The sequence below is a fragment of the Archocentrus centrarchus genome, chromosome 23, assembly GCF_007364275.1.
Source record: "Archocentrus centrarchus isolate MPI-CPG fArcCen1 chromosome 23, fArcCen1, whole genome shotgun sequence".
In the NCBI taxonomy this organism is placed as follows: Eukaryota; Metazoa; Chordata; class Actinopteri; order Cichliformes; family Cichlidae; genus Archocentrus; species Archocentrus centrarchus.
Window position 1 is genome coordinate 11,656,582 of NC_044368.1, and position 22,080 is coordinate 11,678,661.

Below are 22,080 nucleotides of genomic sequence, written 5' to 3' on the forward strand. Positions count from 1 at the left end.
GTGTGTGTGTGTGTGTGTGTGTGTGTGTGTGTGCTTGTTTGTCTCTGTGTGTATGTCTGCGTAAGGCCTTAGTAGTAATTAGTCTATTAGCCCAGTTGTGGAGCTAACCTTCACTAACTGTTTAGGAGGAACATTTGGGAATTAGCATACATACAAATGGAGAAAGCAGTTAATGAACACCCCACATGGAACACAAAAATACACAGACAGTGATTTTTTTTAATTTTTTTATCACAGTGCTCAAACACACATTCAGCGTTAGTCTTGAAGGGCTTATAGAATAGGGTGAAAAACACCCAAAAACTAGAACTCAGAGTAACTTGATTTCACTGATTTGTTTTTCCTGTTTGTTTTGTTTTTTTTTTGTTTTTGTTTTTATGTTTGAGCAAAACCTTCAAAGGTTACCACTATTTTTTAATAATGTAATATATATAATGTTATATATTTACATTTGTTGCAATACCTCAGTGTGTTTTAAATTAAGCATTTTATCAGCTATATGTAATTCTCCATGTTGATTAGACAGCTAAAATATGCTTTATTATCACCCACTGCATGTCCTGATTTTTCTGTGAATCAGAGCTCTGTTTCTAAGTGCCTTCAATCACTGAAGATGAGCCCAAATTACTGCATGGGAAATGCAGAGAACACGTAGCAACAATATTTTTGAAATTACCAGTTCATTCTCACAGCTCAGTCTTTTTTTTACCCTCCCCCCCCCAGCAAGTTGGTTCTCGAAGAGTTTTCTGCAAAGTCTAAGCTGAATTGTTCGCTGTCACGCCATTGCTTCAGGCGGAAGCAACTTAACTGTTAAATGATTCCCAGAGAAAAACATAACCTGAAATGATATAAGTTTACACTTAATCACATAATTGCTTTTGGCTTTGATGCAGAACTATGGCTACTATCCAGATTTTAAAAGAATTAGTGCTTGATCAGCATTCAAAGATAAACGTTACCTTAAAATACTTGGCTTTGCTCTTTATCAGCCTAACAGTTATTGCCAAGTTCAAAGGGCATGTTGTGGTCACCCGAGCACAGAGGAGTATTGACTACAACCCTGTTTGCTGGATCGTTGGGACAGTTTAGAATAACATCCAGCATACACATGCACATTTCCCAATTCCCAGTGGTGTCAAATGTTATTAAAGCAGCTCAAGTTGGGTCGATAGCAAAAGGCCACCTGCTGTTTCTGGGGCCTGGGACACAGACACTCAAAGACAGAGGTTGTGATATTTGGAAAGAAGGAGAACTACAGAGAGGGGTAGAGAGAGAAAAGCAAGGGTGCCCAGAACAGGAGGCTAGAACAAAGCTGGTCAATATAGTTGGTCCCATACTGTGCATAGCCTTGAATTACTCTCATCTTATTGGTGATGCCAGACCAAGAGGCGTGCTGCCTCTGGATCCCGGCTGTTGTGTGAGCTCAGTACCCAACGGTGAAGGTCAGATACTTATACTGGAGGAGAATGTAGTAGAAATGTCTTCAGAGACAGAGAAAGAACATTAAAAATGAATTTAAACCTGACTTTTTGGGTAAAAAAAAAAAAGAAATTTAAGTAGTTAATAAGAATGATGCTTATTGTGCCATATTTTGCACGCTGTTTTTTATTTCCTTATATATGATTTGTATTTTTGTATGTAAAAGCAAGCAATAAATTATTTATTTTTTTATTTAAAGTGTGTTAGTAAGCTGTGACATGCTGCAAATGTGGCTTGCTCCACTGTGGGATTGATTCTCCAAGTCTCTGAAACTCGAGAAAAGAAACCCCACTGTTTTAACCAATGCCATCTTACATAGTTGCTCAGTTTGGTTGAACTGTAATCAGTGTGAAGGACATAACATAACATGTGACTCACATAATTTTCGTATTCATCAAACCATTAAGTGGATTGTCCTCCAGGAAGAGGCCACTCCTAGAAGAAGATAGAAGTGGCATCAAGCAGAAGGTTTGAGGTTCTGCTGCAAGTGAAGGTGACCTGAATAAAGCTGAAATACTTTGTTGCACATATTTCTCTTTCATGTAATTTTTAGAGAAGACAACTTATATAAAGATGAGAAAGGGCTCTATAAGCTTTGTCTATCCATATACGCTTGAGAGATCCAGTTTTTGTTCTCTCTGCAATCATCACTATCACACAGGGAATGAAAGAAAACAAACATGAATACGCTTTAAAATGATTGTGCAGCTTAGTATTTTTCTTCTTTTATCCTTGACAAAACGTGTGTAATGCCACCTGCTATCTAGCTAGCAAAGCTGTTTTCAGTGTAAAGGTGATTACTGTGACCCTCCATTGCAAAAACCCCAACCAGGGATGAGAACAGAAAGTTAACAATAGCTATAGAGTCTCTGTGCAGCATTACAGTTTAATTTAAAAGTAAACTTAAAGTAATGATTACTTTTTAAGTATGTCACGCTGTATGCATAACACAGGCTTTTCGTGTTGCTTAAACGGTTTGGCAATTAACTATAATCAATTATAAATAAGTTACAATGGGGCAGAACCACTGGAACATCTTGGCAGAGGAGTATAAATCAGCCTTCAGGGTTTGGGTATCATGCTGAGAGTCACACTATACCCTGCTTGTCTGTGTCAAATTATACACTCATTAGAGAAGGAAGCTGGCCAAACACTTTCACAAACACACATTCTCATGCTGTATTGTGCATTCTCAAAATGATGTCTACATCGTAGTTATTTTGTTTCCTTCCATTTATTCATTTTGCTGCCATTTCCTGCCGCTTTCCTCCACCCTGAGACTGTGTAATCTTTGTTAGTTTTGTTTTTATTTCAGGGTGACAGAGTTTGCCTCCTGCAGCCCCTGATATTTTCTGTCAGGATTTGAATGATTACTTAAGTGCGCGACAGTTCAATCTTTTGAGTTTTCTCACTCCTCTCTCTTGATCCCCGTTTCGTTCCATCTGTATTTCATTTCCAACCCATTGTCATTTATACCATACACCATCCCCCAGTGTTCCATCCCTAATGCCCCCCAATTCCTTACTAGTAATCTGTCATCCCTGCCCTCCCCTCATTAATTCAAAGATTGGCTGTCCTCTAATTGGATCTTCTTTTCACTCACAGATACGCACACATGTGCGGGTGCACATGTGCACGCACAAGTCATCCTATTAGTGGGCTAAATAGGTGTTCTGGTATAAAGAGGACAGCTAGATTATAGAACTGGGTGTGATTATGGATGCTAAGGTTGCAGTTTGAGTGACAAGGGCAGGTCAATCCCACTGTTAATATGAGCTGGTAGTGTAGTCCATTATTATGTTGCTATTCGGTTAACACTGGTTCATCTGTCAACTACACCTGGGTAGAATGAATGAGGAGGTGTCAGTGGATGTCCAGGATATTAGTAAAAGGAAGCTAAAGTGCACATCACACAGCAACATTTTTAATAGGGGTGATAAATATATTCATTGCCTCTCTGAAGTGATGAATTGTGACTAGCACTGAAAAGCTTATTTTAACGCACAGATTCTCCCTTTTCCATATGTAACAAATAAAGATTTCATCCCATTACAAGAAGGTATCTAGTTGCATTAATCTTGCAAGCGTTCCACTAATGAGTTTGGTGAAATGCACAGATTGCAACTTTGAATTATAAAAAGAATATGGCACATGTTTAGATCCACAAACACATTTTATGCAGTTAAGCCACCGGCTCTCAAACTGTGGATTGTGTTTGATTTGGGAAAAAATAATGAAATGAAGTGAAAAGATTACATCTTCTGTAGGGAAAATAAACATGTTAATGCTGATGCTATCGCATGGAACTTTATTACAGTAAAATTTGACTTGGATCTTTTTTTAATGGTTGAAAAATTATGGTTGTGAGTCTTTTTCAGCTTTTGAAGTGGTCCGTGCCAGAGAAAAAGGCTGAGAACCACTGTTCTAAGTAGTGTTTTATGCCAGTTGGAGTAAAAACAACTTGGATCCAAACAGGAGAAAGTAATTTCAATTAATATGATTTTAATGGCAGAGCACATTAATCAGCAGCTGAGTGTGCCAAGGGTTCACATGTGTTTGAGGGCATTTGAGAACCGTTCCAGAGGTTATTTGCTGTGTCTTAGTCATTCAATTCATCTTTTAGTGTTCCCATAGCCATACCATTACCCTACAGCAAACACAGCAAACGCATTAACTCATCCTGCCAGCCACTGAGCTGTAAGTCAGTGGTTAGATTGTTTTCTGCCATGTTCCTAAATTGCCCTCGTGCTTAGGTATTTCTTTTCCCCACCTATACTAAAGCTCCACATTCAGCATATGAACTGTTGCTGGAAAGTGCTGTGACTTCCATGCTCACTGTGCTAAATTATTTATGTTCACTGAAGCAAATGCAGATCTGTAAGTGTGAATTATTGAAAATGTGTACTATAGCGGGGTGAGATCGTTCAAAGTCGAATGTTTTTTCTTTTTTTAACACCCCCCACCCCCCACCCCCACAAGGGAAATCCGACAAGCCAATTTGTGGAAGCATTGCGTCTTTTCATCTCATCCGAGATGTTTAGTACAAGCGTCCTTTAATTTCTGTCAGCGGGAAACTTTCTACCACATCTCTTAGAGTTTGGCTTCCTCACCTCTCTCTAGTGTGCGGCTTGAAGTTACGAGGGTGTTTAGATGTGCATTTTATGTTGTGTCCCAGTTTAGCTGTAGGCACATTGTGGTCTAACAAGGCAAGTGAGCAGAGCTGATATGTTGCAATCACTGCTGCCTGACACGCTTCTGAAAAATGTCAATAAAGTAGGGCAGACAAGGTTGGCGTGAACTCTTCCCTCATACAAAGTCCCATTTAAAATGTTACTCTTCTCTTTTCGCTTGTTATCTCCCTGATTCATTTTCTGTGTTGCTGTATGTTTCTCCGCCTTTTTTCACAGTCTTGTAAAACAAATTTCTGCGAGGACTTTATTAAATAAAAGCAGACAGAAATGATAAAATTTGTCATTCAAGTGAGTCAACATTCACCATCATCTGTGAGCATCTTGGTGACTGGAAATAGTCCAAACAATGTACTCTCTCTACGTGATACAGGCCTTATTTTATACACGGGCCAAATGACGCACTCTGTGCAGAATTAGATACTGTGTGAGTACATTTTTTCTGTTTATTGACCACCATGTCTTCAGCATAGTTCTTGCACTTACTATGTACAATAATTGTACAGCATAAACACCTATCCCTGTATTTTTTTCCCCCACTTATCCAATTCAAGCTGTGTTGGAGCTGTTGTAGGCAGAGAGGCGGGGTACACCATGGACAGGTCACCAGTCTGCTGCAGGGCTACCATTCATGCTCACAGCCAATTTAGAATCACATGCATGTATTTGGACTGTGGGAGGAAGCCAGAGTACCTGAAGAGAAGAGGACTTTTTTGATATGAGGCGACAGTGCTAAGGGTGTCACAAGTTTTACTATATGATTTTGTTGTTGTTAAGCTTTGGTTACTAATTTAGTAAGCATAGGCATATAATCTATAGCCCATTATTAATAAATTGCTTCGAGCTTGTTTACAGGGTTTTTCCTCTGTGAATGGGGGGCTTACTGTCTTTGGAGTGATGATAGGATGAATGAAAATGATTGATTGTAACAGAGTCATTTGTCTTAAACTGAGAATCCTGACAGTGCAATGGATGGCTTTGTCATTTAACCTCTGGAACATCAAATGAAAACAACATTGCACTTGGAACCATTGGCTCGCTCTGTTAGCTGAGTTTATGATATAATACCATTGTTTGGTGGCTGACGGATTGAGTGGGACGTCAGCTGTGACGAGGCGGCAGATCGTTGATGTGTCCCTCGCTTCATTTGAGTCTAACGTCAATCTCACCTCCATCCAGCTGGAGGTGGGATACAGAAGGACAAAAAAAAAAAGGAAGTTACACTCCAGCAAATGAATGAATGACAGAATCAACTCATATTCTGTGTTTGAAGAGAATAAATGGTCAGGATTTGAGAGGTGGTTAACAAGAAGCAAAATGCTGTTTGACTACTTGTAGCAAATAATCAGTGGGATTGCTGCAGTTACAAGAATGTATGTGAGGGGTGTTGAAAAAGCTTGAGTTGTAAAAGCTGTAAAACAATACAAATGGTGGCATTCAAACCGGCACTGCCTTGCTTGCACCACACGAGGACATGGCTTGTCAAATGCACAGCATGGTTAACTTACAATGTGTTTGCTTAAAAATTACCAAATAACACCACATTACTTACATTTAAGCACATTATTTCTTGTTAATTTCTGCTTCCCGGCCAAAAGTAGCGATAGACTGCCAACACTGTGCTGAACTAATGAACAAACTCACACCAGGGAAGGAGAAAAAGACGAAACTAGCCCAGAGGAAGAAGAGAAAAGATAAGAGAAGTTCAGTGTGCCCTACAGGCCGTGAAGCAGGATTGGGCTATCACTTTAATTTCCCTCTCTCTGTTCATTTGGAGTGGTTTAGTTTTGCTGCAGGTGGAATCCCTGTTTAATTACAAGTGGAGCAGGCAGGAAAAGAGTGGGATAAAGAGAGGGATAGAGATTAGGCAGAAGAATTAGTTGATAGTAAAAGTCTCTGCCGATTTAATAAATGATCACTTTCCCCATTGCAGGTTGACTTGGATGCCCCTGGCATTGTGTAAGTAGAAGAGGAGGTAGAGAAAAAGAGAGAGCAAAGAAAAACAAAGTCAGTCTTGTCCTTAGTGGAATGATTAAGCTTTTAAAATAAAAATTTAAAGACGCAAAGGGCCCCACCCCGACACCCCAATTCTCTTGATACCCATCGTACGTACATAAACTGCATATTTAATTTGATGCCATTGTGCCACCACAGCAAATGATCAAGTGCGTCTTCATCTTTCTCCCCAGTCATTAGGGTATCAAGTAGTTCTGTGATCTCTGCCTTTTTTAAAAGCACGATTATATTCAGCAGCTTCCATCTCTCCCTATTGTGAAAGGAGGGAGAGTGCAGGGTGTAATGGCTGTCATTTACTCACCTGAAACACGGGGGGAATTATAAATGCCATGCACCCCATTCTTTGTATTTATCCCTGCTGATATGATAGCACGGTCATAGTGGAGAGACTGCGAGTCGTAATGGTCGCCTCACTGGCAAAGCCCACGAAGAAGATAGCATGAAATGAATGTGATATCGAGATGAGAGGGACAAGGGGTGCATTGGATCGTTTAGCCACCAAATCCCTCAATTTTTTGATAAAAGAGGAGACAAAAGTATTGCCCGCTAAAGTGTGTGTGTGCGTGTGTGTGTGTGTGTGTGTGTGTGTGTGTGTGTGTGTGTGTGTGTGTGTGTGTGTGTGTGTGTGTCAGATAGAGAAGCGGTGCTCTGGAGAGATGATGAATGTATGATCTTACACACCTCAGAGCATCTGAGTGACAGAGACAGACAGATAGAAACAGAGGGAGAATGAATGATATCAGAATGTGTGCTCTGGAACAGAGGAGCCACATTGGCACCCATTGCCTCTGCTATGCTCTGAATGTGGTGTTTGTCTTTGTTTGTGTGCGTGTTTTATCTGTTGAATAAAACCATCTCCCCAGATGCAGGCATCTGAGGCTTCGATAGGCATCAGGGGGTTCCTTCCATTATAATCTAAGTAATTCCATGTGTGTTTTTTGTATACGTGTGTACTTGAGGGCGGTGTGCGTATCAGCATATCTGCCATTGATGAAGTGTTAAATTATAAAGATATGGTGGAATCTTTTGCTACAGGTCTGTCTGGGTGCTTCTATGGCAGATAACGAGGTGAGAAACCACTTGATGCCGTGGTCACGGCCACAGAGATGACATAAACGCGCACGTACAAAGGCACAGGAAAATTGTGGTTTCATACACTCATACGATAAGGCTTTTTGCACTGAAATCCCTCCATAGGCTATCACAATGGCCTTTCTCTTCAGTGACTAAGAGCGTATTTTAGCTGGCAGTGGGGCGAGGCAGTGCTGGATTGTAGGAGGAGGAGGAGCAGGCCTGGTGGAGAGTGACGGGAAAGCAGGAAATCTATCTTGCAAGATGCACTGTGCAATGACGATCAGTGTTGAGTTGGATCATGTGTACACACCATTTCGCCACTATCTCCCCGATTCCATCTCAAACTCATTCTCTTTATCTACCTAATGCAAATACGCCTCTACACAGTAGGGAGGGCAAAACATACTAGCTATTTTTTTCCCCAGAGCAGACACAAGCTTAACACACAGAAGTGCTTTGTCTCTAATCTGTAATAGCATGCTGGATTCCTCTTGACTTTGACAAGGAAATACGCCCCCTCTGAATTTATTCAGCTGTGCGTGTATCTGTGTTAGTGTATGTGTGTGTGTGTGTGTGTGTGTGTGTGTGTGCACGTGGATACACATGTTGTCTGAGTATGCTATTTATAGTACTTGCAGAGATATATAAATGCTGCGAGAAAGAGAGGGAACAATGTACTAATATGTTTTTTTCCTTTAGTATCTCCGTCATGTGTCACTGTTTGACTTCAGTGGCAGTACTGTATGTGGATCTTTGTGGTTCATGTGCATCAGTGTGCACATGTCTGGAAATATGATTTCCACCATGAGTGAGAGCAAAACTGACTTGACTTGGTGCGGGTTTTTTTTTTTATTATTATTATTTGAGAGAGGCTGTCAGGCAGAGATGTGCTGTGTGATAGTCCAACAGAGAGAACCGCCGTCAGTGGCAGGCTGTGCTTTAGAGATACCACTAGGCACAGGCATTTCTGATCTCTTGTTACATTCTGTCATGCCCTACATTGCATGGTTTAATTATGGTCCTTTCATACCCTCAAATATGGAATTTAGTCAGTAAAATGTGCTGCAAAGACATGTATAATTACATCTCACATATCCAGAGGTACACAGAGAGAGAGCAGTATGCAAAACAGTTTGATCCTCAGTTCATATTGTAGGTGGTTGATTTAAGACCTAAATTACATCAGTGCCCACCATGACTGCATTAGTATATGTGAACAGGGCACTAAATCTATGTTGTCTCTAGCAAGCTGTACTTGAGCTGACCTCTTACCCAAAATTCTCTATGTATATTTTTCTAATGCTTTTTCCAATAAATGTAATATTATCTCTCTGGTATCCAGGACATTGGGTTTCATTTTGCACTAAAGGTACAACATGTCTTCTTTGTTCTTTTAGTCACAAATAAATATGTGATTAAACTAGCTAAATAGGACTAGTAGGTGCTCATGTTCAATGAATCACTCAAAGAGTCTTTAACAGATATCCACTGGAGAATTCTGTAATGGTAAACTTGTCCTGGCCTTGCCCCTAAAGAGCCAATTAAAAGCTGAACAGGGAACTATATGAGCCAGTCATGTTGCACTGACACATGCACCCAGTAGAATCAATTGAGTGATGGCAGCCATGTCTACTTGTTATAATAGCAAACATGTAGGTAAGTGTACGTATCATCTTTCTTATCTAATCGTATTCATAACATGAATTAGCATGACATTGGTCCTGGCTCCAGGATGCACTATGGGAAGAAGGCAAGCCGACAGAGGCAGTGTGATGCTTTGGGCAATGTTGTGCTGGGAAACCTTAGGTCCTGCCATTCATGAGTATGCTGCTTTGAGACATACCACCTACCAAAGCATTGTTGCAGTGTATACCCCTTCATGGAAATGGTATATCCAGATCTCAATCCAATTGAGTATCTGTGGACAAACAAGTCTGATCCATGGAGGCCCCACCTAGCAACTTAGTGACTTAAAGGATCTGTTGCTAACATCTTGGTGCCAGATACCACAGCACACCTTCAGGGGTCTAGTAGAGTCCATGCCTTGATGGGTCAGGGCTGTTTTGGCAGGAAAAGGGGGTCACTGTGTGGCACACATTAATAGCATAACCTTCTTCTTTCTGTTGTTTTTAAAATCCAAGGAACAACTCTTTTTCAAGTTTCATGAGGGAAAATTTGAAGAAACTCAATCTGGTAGTTAAAGAAAACATTTGCTCACACTATTTTTTTTTTTTTTAATAATTCCAAAAGTATGCAGGCACACATGCACCCTGTTATCCACATCAGTCCCACACTGATGATGTTGTCTCCCTTTCCTGGCTGTCATCGCAGAGCAGCCTGAGTGACAGCGGTCATCCACCAATGACGGCTCATTTATCAAAAGTGCCAGCAACACCTATTATTGCACCATGCAGTTACCATGGAGACAAGAGGAGGGGACAGCCCAAGATCTGTCTCAGCTTTGCCCCTTGTGCTCGGTCACTCATTGCCCATGCCAATCAGTGCCAGTCAATGCCAGTTTGAGTTGGCAAGGCTATATATCATAATCGATGGACGGCTGTCTCAAGGGGCCAGGTCTCCTGTGTGGAACTAGTTTAATCAGTGCAAGGGGGAAGCTGTCGAGAATTAACATTTTAATAGCAATCAGTCATGAAACAGAAATAATTTATGGTTAATGTGTATACATAGTGTGTAAAAACCAATGCTTTTGTTGGATTTATGCTTTTGGCTGTTGGCTAAATCAGAATAAGTGGAAGGTCTTGATTGAATCCTCAAATCATGTCTTGATGATGTAATAGTGTTTGATAGAGACAATTTGCAGCTAAGTGTTTTCATCATCATGTGTTGATCTGAGTCATTCCGCATGGAACCAATAATTCAGCGGCAAGACATGTTGTGTTTTCACTGAAAGGTGTTACTATTACTATCACCTCTACGCCTACATGTGCCTTGACCATACAGCGTCTGACTGCAACAAGATTATGCCTGAACTGCAGATGCTGTCCATGCAGCCATTATCCAAAGATTCCTACTCCCTGCACACTTTTATTTGATGTCTTGAAAATGTGTTATTAAATCTTTTTGCCACACCTATTTTGGAATATTATATATCACCAGTATTTTAGGCCATCTCTGTGTCTGTGTCTTGTGATAATGTTGTCCTTGTAGAATTTTTTGCCCATCCCGAGATTATTCATAAATCCACACATCTTTCTGCTATATGTTAATCATATTTGTATCTCATTGCAGCTGTCAAGGATCCCAGTGGAGGCGTGTGGTCAGTACACAACCTGCAGTGAATGTCTTGGGTCAGGAGATCCCCACTGTGGTTGGTGTGTTCTGCACAACATGTAAGTCCTGTTTCAACCGCCTCAGACCTAAACACACATGCATTTCTCTCTTTCCCGTTTACTTCCAGTGCATACAAATACTGCATTTGCTCCTTAGGTCTTTTATTCGTTATACCTCCAACATACCAGACATTTTGAGGGATGTTGTGTTTGGGTTGTTAGGCTCCCCTACCTCTGTGTGACGCCTGGGTCCATGCCCAGCATTCCATCCTTTGCAGTCCTTAAGCATTCAGGGACACCTGAAGCCAACACAGACCAGAGTCTCAGATTGCTTTCCTGGGGCTCAGCCTTGTGCCAACAGAGCCCCCCCACCCCTTAGATCCATTACCAAACCTAACCACTGGCATTGTTTACAACCCTGAAACTAGAGCCTGGTGAGAGCACAGATACTGGTAGGCACTGCCAATGGGCTTCACTCCAACCTTCAGGAGTCAATGCTAAGAGAGTGATAGCTTCTGTTATTGTAGAAAACTGTTGAATGACATCTCAAAGATTAGTTCATTAACAACAAATGGCTTACTTTTTCTCCTCCACTTTTCTTCTTGCTCTACTTTTAAGATTTTCTCCCTCATTGTCTCCTTCAAATGCACAAGCATGCGCACACAGATAAGCACAAATTCGCAAACACCCCAGCTGCTGTCAAACCCTTGTCCCTCAAGATGGGAGGGAGATAGTGCTTGCTGTTGGCAGGGAGATTTCCCACTCCACTGTAAATTGAAAATTGGTTTCTTGTGTTGGTGCTAGCCCTGGGGTAGAGTGTGCGTATATGTGTGCGTAGGTGTGTGTATCAGTGAGACTGAGTACATTTAGCACCTTCATCCCTGCTGGCACTGAGAGGACACAGTGAGGGCAGAGAAGTAGAGTGAGTGTGAGAGGAACATACTGAAAACCACAAAGATGGACAGATGAAGGGAAAAAGAGATGAATGGCAAGGTCATAAAGAGAGGGTTAAGGATAGGGTAAAGAATAGATCCTAATAAATTCTAAGAAATACTCAAGGGATCAAGAATATCATTACATATTCAAGGTCCGGAGAGTAAGTGTGTCTGAAAGGGTGTTAGTAAGGGGAGAAAAGAATGTGTGTGTACAACAGAATGAAAGAAATAAACATCGAAGATTCACATAGGATGCAGAATGTGAACTCCACTTATTAGAGCTCCACAAATTAGAAGTTATAGGCAAGGTCACATACATGCATATGCGAATGCTAATTATTCCAACCAAACATTTCACTTCTATCACAATTTCTTATATTAAACAATTATTAATAAACCACTGTGTGTGTTAATATGTACAGTATGTGAGTTTAAGTATGGACTTGTGTGTGTGTTTACAAAACCCTTAAGACTCTTCACATGCTAGCAGTCAGTGCAAATGGGTGGTCACAGATTGGGCTGTCACACTTGGCCCTTTCAGCTCACCTCTGTCTTAACATACATATATGCACACTGCTCACACACAAGCCCTTCTTGCTGTCGAGTTAGTGTCGAGTCACCAAAACAAGAATAGAATCCAGAGAGTGAGAGAAAATAACCAAAATGCCACTTGAGTCAATCTCAGGTGTCTAGACATTTGACCATCACAAGGGCAGGAAAACGAGATTTCAGGTGTGCTGTGTGCATGTGAGTGTGTGTTTGGTGTGAGCACACACATCAGCACTCACACATTCTGTCATTTGGACAGAAGAGTTTCAACCTTCTAGCGCACAAGCACAAAATGTAAAATGCACAACCCATTGGGACTGATCGACCACAGGTTCACCTTTCTCAAAGTCCATCCTCTTTACTGCTTTCAAACCGCCGGCATTTGAATTCTTAACTTGGTCTTGGTGTAATTGAAACCCCCCCTGAGTTCCACCTCGATCACAGGGTAGACGGGACTCTCTAACCCTTCCACAACCACTGTTGTTGTTTTACTGGCCAGGTAATTCTTAGCATCTTAGCATTTAAGCTTCAGCCCCTAGAATTTTGTGGCTTCACTCATTACATTCTTGTTGTCTTTTATTCTTAAACACTGGATTTTTTTTTCTTGATCATATCTGAAAAATTGTAGAACTAAAAAAATGTCAACTTCTAGTTAAAACAATAGAGGATGGATAGAGCTAGCTACACTACAGACAACTACTTACTGAATGCTGTGCATGGACTGTCCATGTCATCACACACCCAAATACATGTGTATAGATCCAACTGCATTACACACAGTAATGCACTGTGTAGTCCACATAAACAGGCTACGTTTGATGGACTCCAGCAGATAATTGGAAAATAATTATGTGTCTGGGAACATAAAAACCCACGGAGATGACAGGGGCTTGAAAATTATGCTTTGAAGGTCCTGCAGCAAGTATCCAATCCGTTAATATGTGCATATGTATCTTTCCACTCCTTCCCTCTACCCACTTTATTTAATATGAGGTCAGTAGTAGTGCAAAGCCATTAACAGGCCTGATTCACAGCCTGATAGACAGCATCCCAGCAGACCTCCAAAAGGAAAAGTGTTAAAACAGACACATGGCCAGTCTTTACATCCAGCACAGCCTTTTTCAATAAAATCTAATACTTTTCAAATTTCTCTTTTTCCATTTTTCTATACTTTTAATGGTAGTTTTCTATGGTTGCTTAAATGTGTTTTAAAAAAAATGTGCTGAAGGATAAAGAAAGTGGCAGAACTAGGGTTTATTTTGCAAGACTGTTAGTCTGTCCTTGTGCCGTAGGTCTAACAAACTCATACACACATACCTGACCCAAAGTCCTTGTCTCCAAGTATTTTGGCAATAACAAAATGCAACATATTCAGTATGAGCTGAACTGTTTGATATTCAGAGGACTGAAATGTTCATGGTCTTTTCTTCTGTCTTTACTAACCTCCTTTTTATTGTTGTGGCTGAACCATATTTCTGTTGCAACACTGAAAAGGAATATTTATAGATGGATAGCTGCATATGGGAGTCGATAGGTGGATGCTGAACATCAACAACACAAAAAACAAAAATGACTGATGAATTATTTACTAATTATACATCAGCTGGAAATTGTAAATGTGATCTTCTAAATGTGGAAGCCATTGAATAAGAGCAAAACAAACCTGTATAGCTTCCAGGCTTCAGCTATCCACGTGTATGATGGTTTTTACTAAAGTAATGATTTAACCACAAACAAACAAAATCCTCCGTTTCCCTCCATGATTGGTAACAAGTCCTGATCAATCATAGATATGATTAACCTGGCATTAATATGAAGTGAAAACCAATAAGCTCCACAAGTGAATGACAACAGTTTAATGCGGTAAAGCCTCAGGAACAGTCTGTAGGGATGCGGATGAGAAGAAAAACAAATAAATACGGTAAGATGTGTGTGAAATGCTCTTTCCTGCTCTGGCCAAGGTTAAAGATATTTTTTACAACCAATAAAAACAGGCACCCTGCCTAGTACACTGACAACAGACCAGAGACTTCAACATGTATAGCAAAGGCTTAATAGCAGATGTATAGCAAAAAGGGCCAAAACACAAAGAGCTAAGATTCACACACAGTCTCCCACCCGCACTCACTTTGTGCTGGAAAGAGGGGTGTTGAGTGGAAGGAGAGCGAGCAGTTCCTCTTCAAAAAGTGTTCTTCCAGATAGTTTGTTAGTTTGTTTTTCCAATCAACCTTGAAATCACCTCACTGGTCTGAGAAAAAACTGAACTGCACGCTCTCTCTCTCTCTCTCTCAAACTCTCTCTCACACACACACACACACACACACACACACACACACACACACACACACACACACACACACACACACACCTTCTCTATCAGCATTGCCTTTATTTACTCTATAGATCGGTGAGAGGAGCTGTTAGAGAGAACACCAGGGGAAGAGGAGAAAGGCAATCAATATTACAGGAGAGGAAATCAGCAGGAGTGGATGGTGCACCTGGTTGTGTGTGTGTATGTGTGTGTCAGCTTCTCTGATAGCACTCATGTCCTTGACATACTTTGACCATTTATTTAGAAAGGCAAATATCTTCAATAATCACTCGCACATTGACTTTGAATGTATATGTCTGTGTGAGGACATGTGCTTCCATTTATCCTATTAGCTGCAAATCCTTTAAGCCCCCTTTAAGGAAAATTAGCATCAGATTCCCGCCCTCCCTGCAGTGAGGACTACCTGAACCTCAAGCCTCACCTGTCAACTAAACTGACTTGGCCTGCTCATGCTATCTTCTGCCGAGATGCGCAGCGTATGCTAATGCCTGTCTAGCTTGGCAGGTGAAAGGAAAGTTTTTACTCGTATCAGCTCCTCCTTTTCATCATTCTCCTTTTTTCAGTCTTTTACCATTGATATTGAATGCCACACACTGTCAATCAGGAGAAGCCTCAAAAAGGACTCTCACAGAAGATAACTTATGAGGGAGTACATTATAGGCCTTCTATATTCATATGCATGATGATGCATAGTAGCAACCATGAATGCATGCATCATATTATTTATTCTACCCTGCAGAGTGAGTAGAAAAAGTCTAAAAACATTTGACTCTCTCAGTAAGTGCAGTCAAAGAGGATGCTTAAGTCACTTTTAAATTACTTTACTTTGACTGTCAGAATTTGACAAATTAGCCAGTCCTTGTTATATTCAACTGTGGCTTTTACTGTTTTTTGCTACAGTACCATGTGAGTCTGATAGGGCTTATTAAGTTTTCTGTTACTTCCATCCACACTTCAACCCTTCCAAGTAAAGCAGAAGCACTTCTGCAGGGAGCCAATATAACAAAATGTTACAGCTACGTTGTGGTTATGTTACCCCCTGTAATGCCAGTCTGTCAGCTGTCAGTTTTGTAAGTGGTTAACTACGCTGTCAACACGCCTATCGTGCATGACAGCCAGACAGATTGGAAACCATATTTGGAGAAGTACCATTGTCAAAATGAATGTCATCATATTTGGCATGGATGTTGAGAATATCTCACATTCGTCTGTGATATCAGTGTCGGTTCGAAACAAGTCATGCTAATGTTGAGATATCTTCACATTAATAATTGGTTTGACATATCTCAATCTCTGCTTTTGGCTATGTTATTGGTAATATTCCCAGAGCACTGGAATCACTCTCTCCTCATCACGTTTTTCTCACTTTTTCATTTTCTTATTCCCCTCCTACTCTTCTTCTTTCCACTATCATCAGTCAGATCACATTCCATCTCCAGCAGGTTTATCATACATTATATTTTGCCTAGCCACATTTGTATGTGTCATCTGTGCGTCCATTAGTCCACTCACAGTGTGCTTTTTTTTTTTAATTTATTCATCATCATTTTAAATGTGGTCCAGTGCATTTAACATTTTTTTGCATACTTTTACACATGTGATCTGTGTCTGGGTTAGTTGCTAGTATATTATATTAGCCTATAAACATCATCACCCTCCCACTGAACTTACAGTACTGTGCAAAAGTCTTGAGGCACTTCTCATTTCTTCATATTTTGTTTCCTGGGAGCCAGACTTTCTTGTCATTTTTAAAAAGTGATCTTGAGCAACAGTCCTCCTCCTGAAGTTTTTTCCTCTGAACAATGGCTGCTTTTTCACTCATTTTCAGTACAGTCAATGCACTTGACCATTTTCAAAGGAATGTGGGGTTTTTTGTTTGTTTGTCTGCTTGTTAAACTACTCAACACTGACCTATGAATCATTCAGGCATAGATATAGCATAGGCAGAGATACCTAACTCAAAGGATGAACCAGTGTTGTGTCTACGCATAACAGACAATTTGGCAAAAAAAAAAAAAAAAATTGAATTGTTTTGCAGCTGCATTTCAGCCAGTGGTGCTGGTGATCTTGTGAAAATTTATGGAATAATGAATGCAGAAAAGCACCATTAGATTATGCAATACCATCTGGTTGATTGGTTAAATGGCTTCATTTTTCAGCATGACAATCATCCCAAACACACTGCAGTAAAAGCACCTGGATAGAAAAACATACTATGGAACACTATCAGTCATAGATTGGCCTCCCCACAGCCTGGACTTCAACATTATTGAAGCAGTGTGGGGTAAGTTTGACAGAGAATGGAACAAAAGGTAGCCAAGATCCAAAGGATGGCTTTGAATGTCCTTCAAGAAGCTTGGAGAACTATTCCTGAAGAATACTTATAGAAATTACAAGAAAGCTGCCGAAGAGAAGAGAAAATAACGGTGGTCATACCAAGGTACTATATGAGTTAAGTGAAATAGCAGCAGTAAAGTCATCTGTGCTACTGGCAAAAGACAGATGTCATCATATAGCTTATCAGATAAGGTCTGTCGATACAGTCGGTAGTAAATCTCTACAAGTAAACTGGAATTTTACAGGGTCACCCCAGGTGTTCACTGTCTATTAAAAATGTCAGTTATTTGAAACTTGTAAAGTGACATTTTACAAGCTCGCAACTTCTATCTTTCTTTAGAGTACCACAGTGTTTCATAGGATTGAGTGGATAAGATAAATCTAAGCGCTTCTATGCAGTTGGATTCTGGTGTCACACAATTACGTCTTTATAAACAGTTGTCTAACATATGTACGGGCTTATTAGGTTGATACAAAAAGTTCAGGAAGTCACAAGTAAACACAAAATGGCTGATAAAACTTGCAAGTCATGCTGCAAGCTCCTTGCCCCCTCAATCCTTTATATTCCCGAGACATCTTTGGTGCTGTCAAACGAATAACCTTTTCGGAGGGAAAAGCTAATTGGCAGATCCTTTTTTTTTTTACTCTCTCTCTCACACGCACATTAATTCTGCACCACCACTACCTGTCGCTGTGTTCACAGCCATCCATTACTTCAGTATGCTCATTACTGTGGCATGCCGCACTAATGCTAATTAAACTGCAGTGCCACAATTAGCATGCCGCCATAGACTCATTGTGTTTGGTTGCAGGGACCACTAACCTCTCCCTGGAGGACAGCTGTAAGTGCTTTGAAATATATTGTTAGCAGGGACAGCCACTGCTGAAAAAGAAAGTTTTTGCAATATTAAGAAACATCAAATTTGAAAATGGGCCCAACACTTTTAAGTACTATTAGTAGCTGTGTTTCCTATGCCCCTGTCAGAGGCCAAGATCAAGTAGACAGTCCAATATATCAGTTCCATGTTTTAATGCACAGCAGTGGTGCTGCTATGCATTCTATTTTTGGGGTTGCAATCACTGAATAAGTCACGGTGCAATAATATGGTAATGTGTGTCTCATAATAATGATGGCATTATGATACAAAGATTCAGCAATACTCAGTATATTGCAAGACAATTATCTCACCTGCCTCTTACTATCTTTGTAATTGGAGATGGAAAAGCATCCAATAAAAAAGATGACATTCAAGAATTATTTGATTACTGCACTGTAGTGTTAGTGCATTAACACTGTTATTCGATTTATATAATGTCTCACATCTCATTTGCGTTGCATGCTTGCATGTTTTAACAAAAGGATTGAATATTTGGCACCAGTGTATTGATAATGCATCCCAAGAGGAAGTCACACAAGATATGAGGTGGAAAAAGTTACATAACTCTGCCCATAGCCTGCACTGACACTCCTGCTTTTTAAGAAGTCCCATTCAGGTTGTCTCAGACGTCACAGAACTGTTTGATTATACCTTTGATATATATATATATATATATATATATATATATATATATATATTAGTACAGCTAAGGTTACAATTAAGGTAAATGGCTAGCAAGTTGTAGACCTTAGAGTCCTTGTATCATAACATAAGTTATTTTACATTTGTAACAACCATTTTACAATGCACTGATGAGCTCCACATTCAAAAAGTGGTACTCGATTTCATATACTGTAGTCCTGAAGATGACCAACTCTCAGAGTTAAATGTATTCAGTTGTTTCTCTGATCTTAAGATTCGTGGATCTGTGGCATTGCTCTGATGTCTGTGCCCAGGGGAGGATGGACATCCCCTGTGTATGGGTGACTGGTTTCACCCCTCACCCTCACCTCTTGGTGGGTGCTAAGGGAAGTTGAGGGAAGGGAACAAGGCCAAGAAGTGACAGGGGCATCAGGACGGAACGGGATGCTGCACATCCCAGTTCCCTCTCAACTGTCACCATCATAGTGTGAAGACACACACACACACACACACACACACACACACACACACACACACACGCGCACGCGCACACACACACACACACCAATCTGCCTAACCCCACACATCCACAAGCAAACACACAACAGCTGCACACCCACTTTTAAGTCAGGACCATTGCTCACTGTCACCTTTTGTCACTCCACCACGCACAGGGAAGCACAGACACTGGGAAATGGACATGCACACACACAAACACACCCTCATGGTGGAGAAGGTGTCTTGCTTTTGTCTGGCAGAGCATGAACCAGACATGGGAACTGACATGAGAGAGAGAGAGAGAGAGAGAGAGAGACGATGAATGAGAGATATGGTGACAGTCAAAGGAAGTAAAGATATATGGTGATGTATTCCAAGTGATGAGATAAACTGAACAAGGGAGAGAGAGGTTGCATAAATTCACACCAAAGGAGAGTAGGGATTAGAGATCTTCTGGTGACGAGCATATATGAAACTCTATAAGCAGTTAATTTTGATCAGGATGTGAGGGGAAACACAGACACTCATAACCACAAACACACACACGCACCCACCCTATGAGAGATCACCTCTGAGAAATGGTACTCAGGTAAATCACCTCACATGTCCCATCACATAGCTGTTTCTATGGCAACAACAGCTAAGTCACAACATAATAACCCTGTTATATAATCTAACAGTAATCCCTACTGATGTTTCAGCATTAATGTCACCATCTGCTCTTGTAAATCATAAACTGAAAGGCTGAATAGCTTGATGTATATTTAGTCTCAAGATATTATGTGTAATTAGTTAATTTCAGATGACTATATGCACACAGGTGGTTGCAAAAATAGGTGTGTTGTCCAAATTTGGGATTTAAGGGGTATGATTTTTGTTTTTTTGTTTTTAGTAGTTGAGCATCAGTTTGATTCTGTTCCTCACACTGAACAAAGCCCGTTATTAATATGCTGCATGGAAAGCTCCTTGGTTAATTCAAACTGAGACTGTTCAAAAAGGAAATGTTCACAGTAAAGCATAAGAATGTGCTGCGAATATGTAATAGGTGAGACCATTTCAAAAGCAGCCTTTCCTAGATGTGTTCATTCGAAATATGTTATACATGGAGCTGTTTTGTCAATCTTCCCAGTTAGCAACAGTGTTGTGGCTGTGAATAAATACACCTTAACACCACAGACTGGATAATGACATGCCTGAATCAATAGTATCATATGCCACTGTCTATAGCTGAAAACATGAAAGAAAATCATACCATATATAGTAGGTAAAGATAAAAGCTGACTGCACTGTTGAAACTCCATTGAAAAGCACCATGCTGTCACCCTTCGAGGCACTTATGAAAGGTGGAACGTGGAACTTAAAATTTGAAAACACCTCCGGAAATACTGTAGACTAATAAACTAATGGTGTCCTTTGTCAATTCCTGGGCTTCTCTTTTATGAATGCCAGGTCAAACTGGGTTGATACAGTAGCAGGACACTGAACGATGAGCTGTTTCAAAAATGTTCCTTTATTGGCTTTTAAATCTATCTTCTATTTTAACCCATCTAGAGTATCATGTTTGTTCAACTTTGTAATCTTTAAACACAGATAATGAGCAATCTTAAAACTTCCTGTGGCAATTTAAACTAAGACTCTGACATACCTGGTATGGTCTGATGGTATTATCAGGGCCAGCAGTGGCATCACATTAAAAAAAGCAGCCTAATAAACCTGTCACGGCATGTCACCACTGCCTACTTCTACCAGGGGACTGTTTGTTTAGTAGTGTGTGGAAGTGAGGGAGTAAGATGTTGGTGCCGTGTCTTTTGACTACTGCTAAATTTGCATAGCACTAAAAGTCATGACAGAGAAACGGCTGCTCCATGGTGCCCGTAGGCCTAGGCTGGTGCTGCCAAATCCAGTCACCACATAATGCTAGCTTTTTCTTTTCTTTTTTTTAAGATAATAACACTCATTTGAAACATTTGATTAAATCAGCTGCTCTCCTTGTCTCACATCTTGTTTTCAGGTTGCCCATCTATACACCTATCCCACTATAGAATTAATTATCAAAAACATGAAATTATATATCAAAAATGTCAACCTAACTTTGGAATCACAATGTTTAGCAAAAAATATTTTTTAAGCCATTATGTGGCCAGGTAGTGAATTGGTGATGCTACTCTTTGGTGTTTACATATTAAAGCACTTCAAAATGTTTACTACATATTTACTTCATATGCAAGTGCCAGTTGGCTGGTTGGAGGCATGCAAATGCAAGTTAGTTTATTTATACATTAAGAGGTTTTTTGTTGTTGTTGCTGTTATTTTTGTTTTGTTTTACCTCATATAGCTTAACACTTGTGCAAAGAAGCAGTGTTACTGTATAATTTTCTACTCAGCTGGTGTTCTTGCATCAGTGGTATGCAAAGGGGATAGCTCAGAGATTTCTAGACCTGGGGCAGAGATTCTGCAATTTGTGTGTCTTCAAGTAGAGAGAGAGGGAGGGGGAGAGAGAGACAGTGTCCACACAAACTGGAGTAACGGGGTCATGGCCAGTGGGCCAGGTAATAACTCTCCCACCAGCCCCTTCATGCGGATTTCTGCTCTGCGGACCACCACTCTTAATGATAGCAGGAGGAGGTACGGTTACTCTTGCGTGTGTTCGTGTATTTGGTCACATGTGCAAGTGTGAGAGGTAGCCGGCCTGAATGTAGAAGTGTCATTTGACTGAATCTCTGTGACATAGAGCCTGCTCTGTGGTAACTTATATAGTCTGAGGCTATTACTATGTATAGACTTCTATATGGTGTCTGATGATGCATGGTTAGGAGAGTAATTGGTTTTTAGTTGAACTACAGAGTGCCTATTTGTGGGGGC

General features: G+C 40.4%; 1 protein-coding gene across 2 annotated transcripts in view; it reads left to right on the forward strand.

Annotated features, from left to right (window-relative positions):
* The window catches only part of plxna4 (plexin A4), a 243,784-nt gene that overhangs the window by 135,076 nt on the left and 86,628 nt on the right, over nt 1-22,080 (forward strand). For both annotated transcript variants that reach the window (XM_030720671.1, XM_030720670.1), the window contains exon 5: nt 11,007-11,107. In XM_030720671.1, the coding sequence (XP_030576531.1) occupies nt 11,007-11,107 (101 nt within the window). The remainder of the gene's footprint in view (nt 1-11,006; nt 11,108-22,080) is intronic.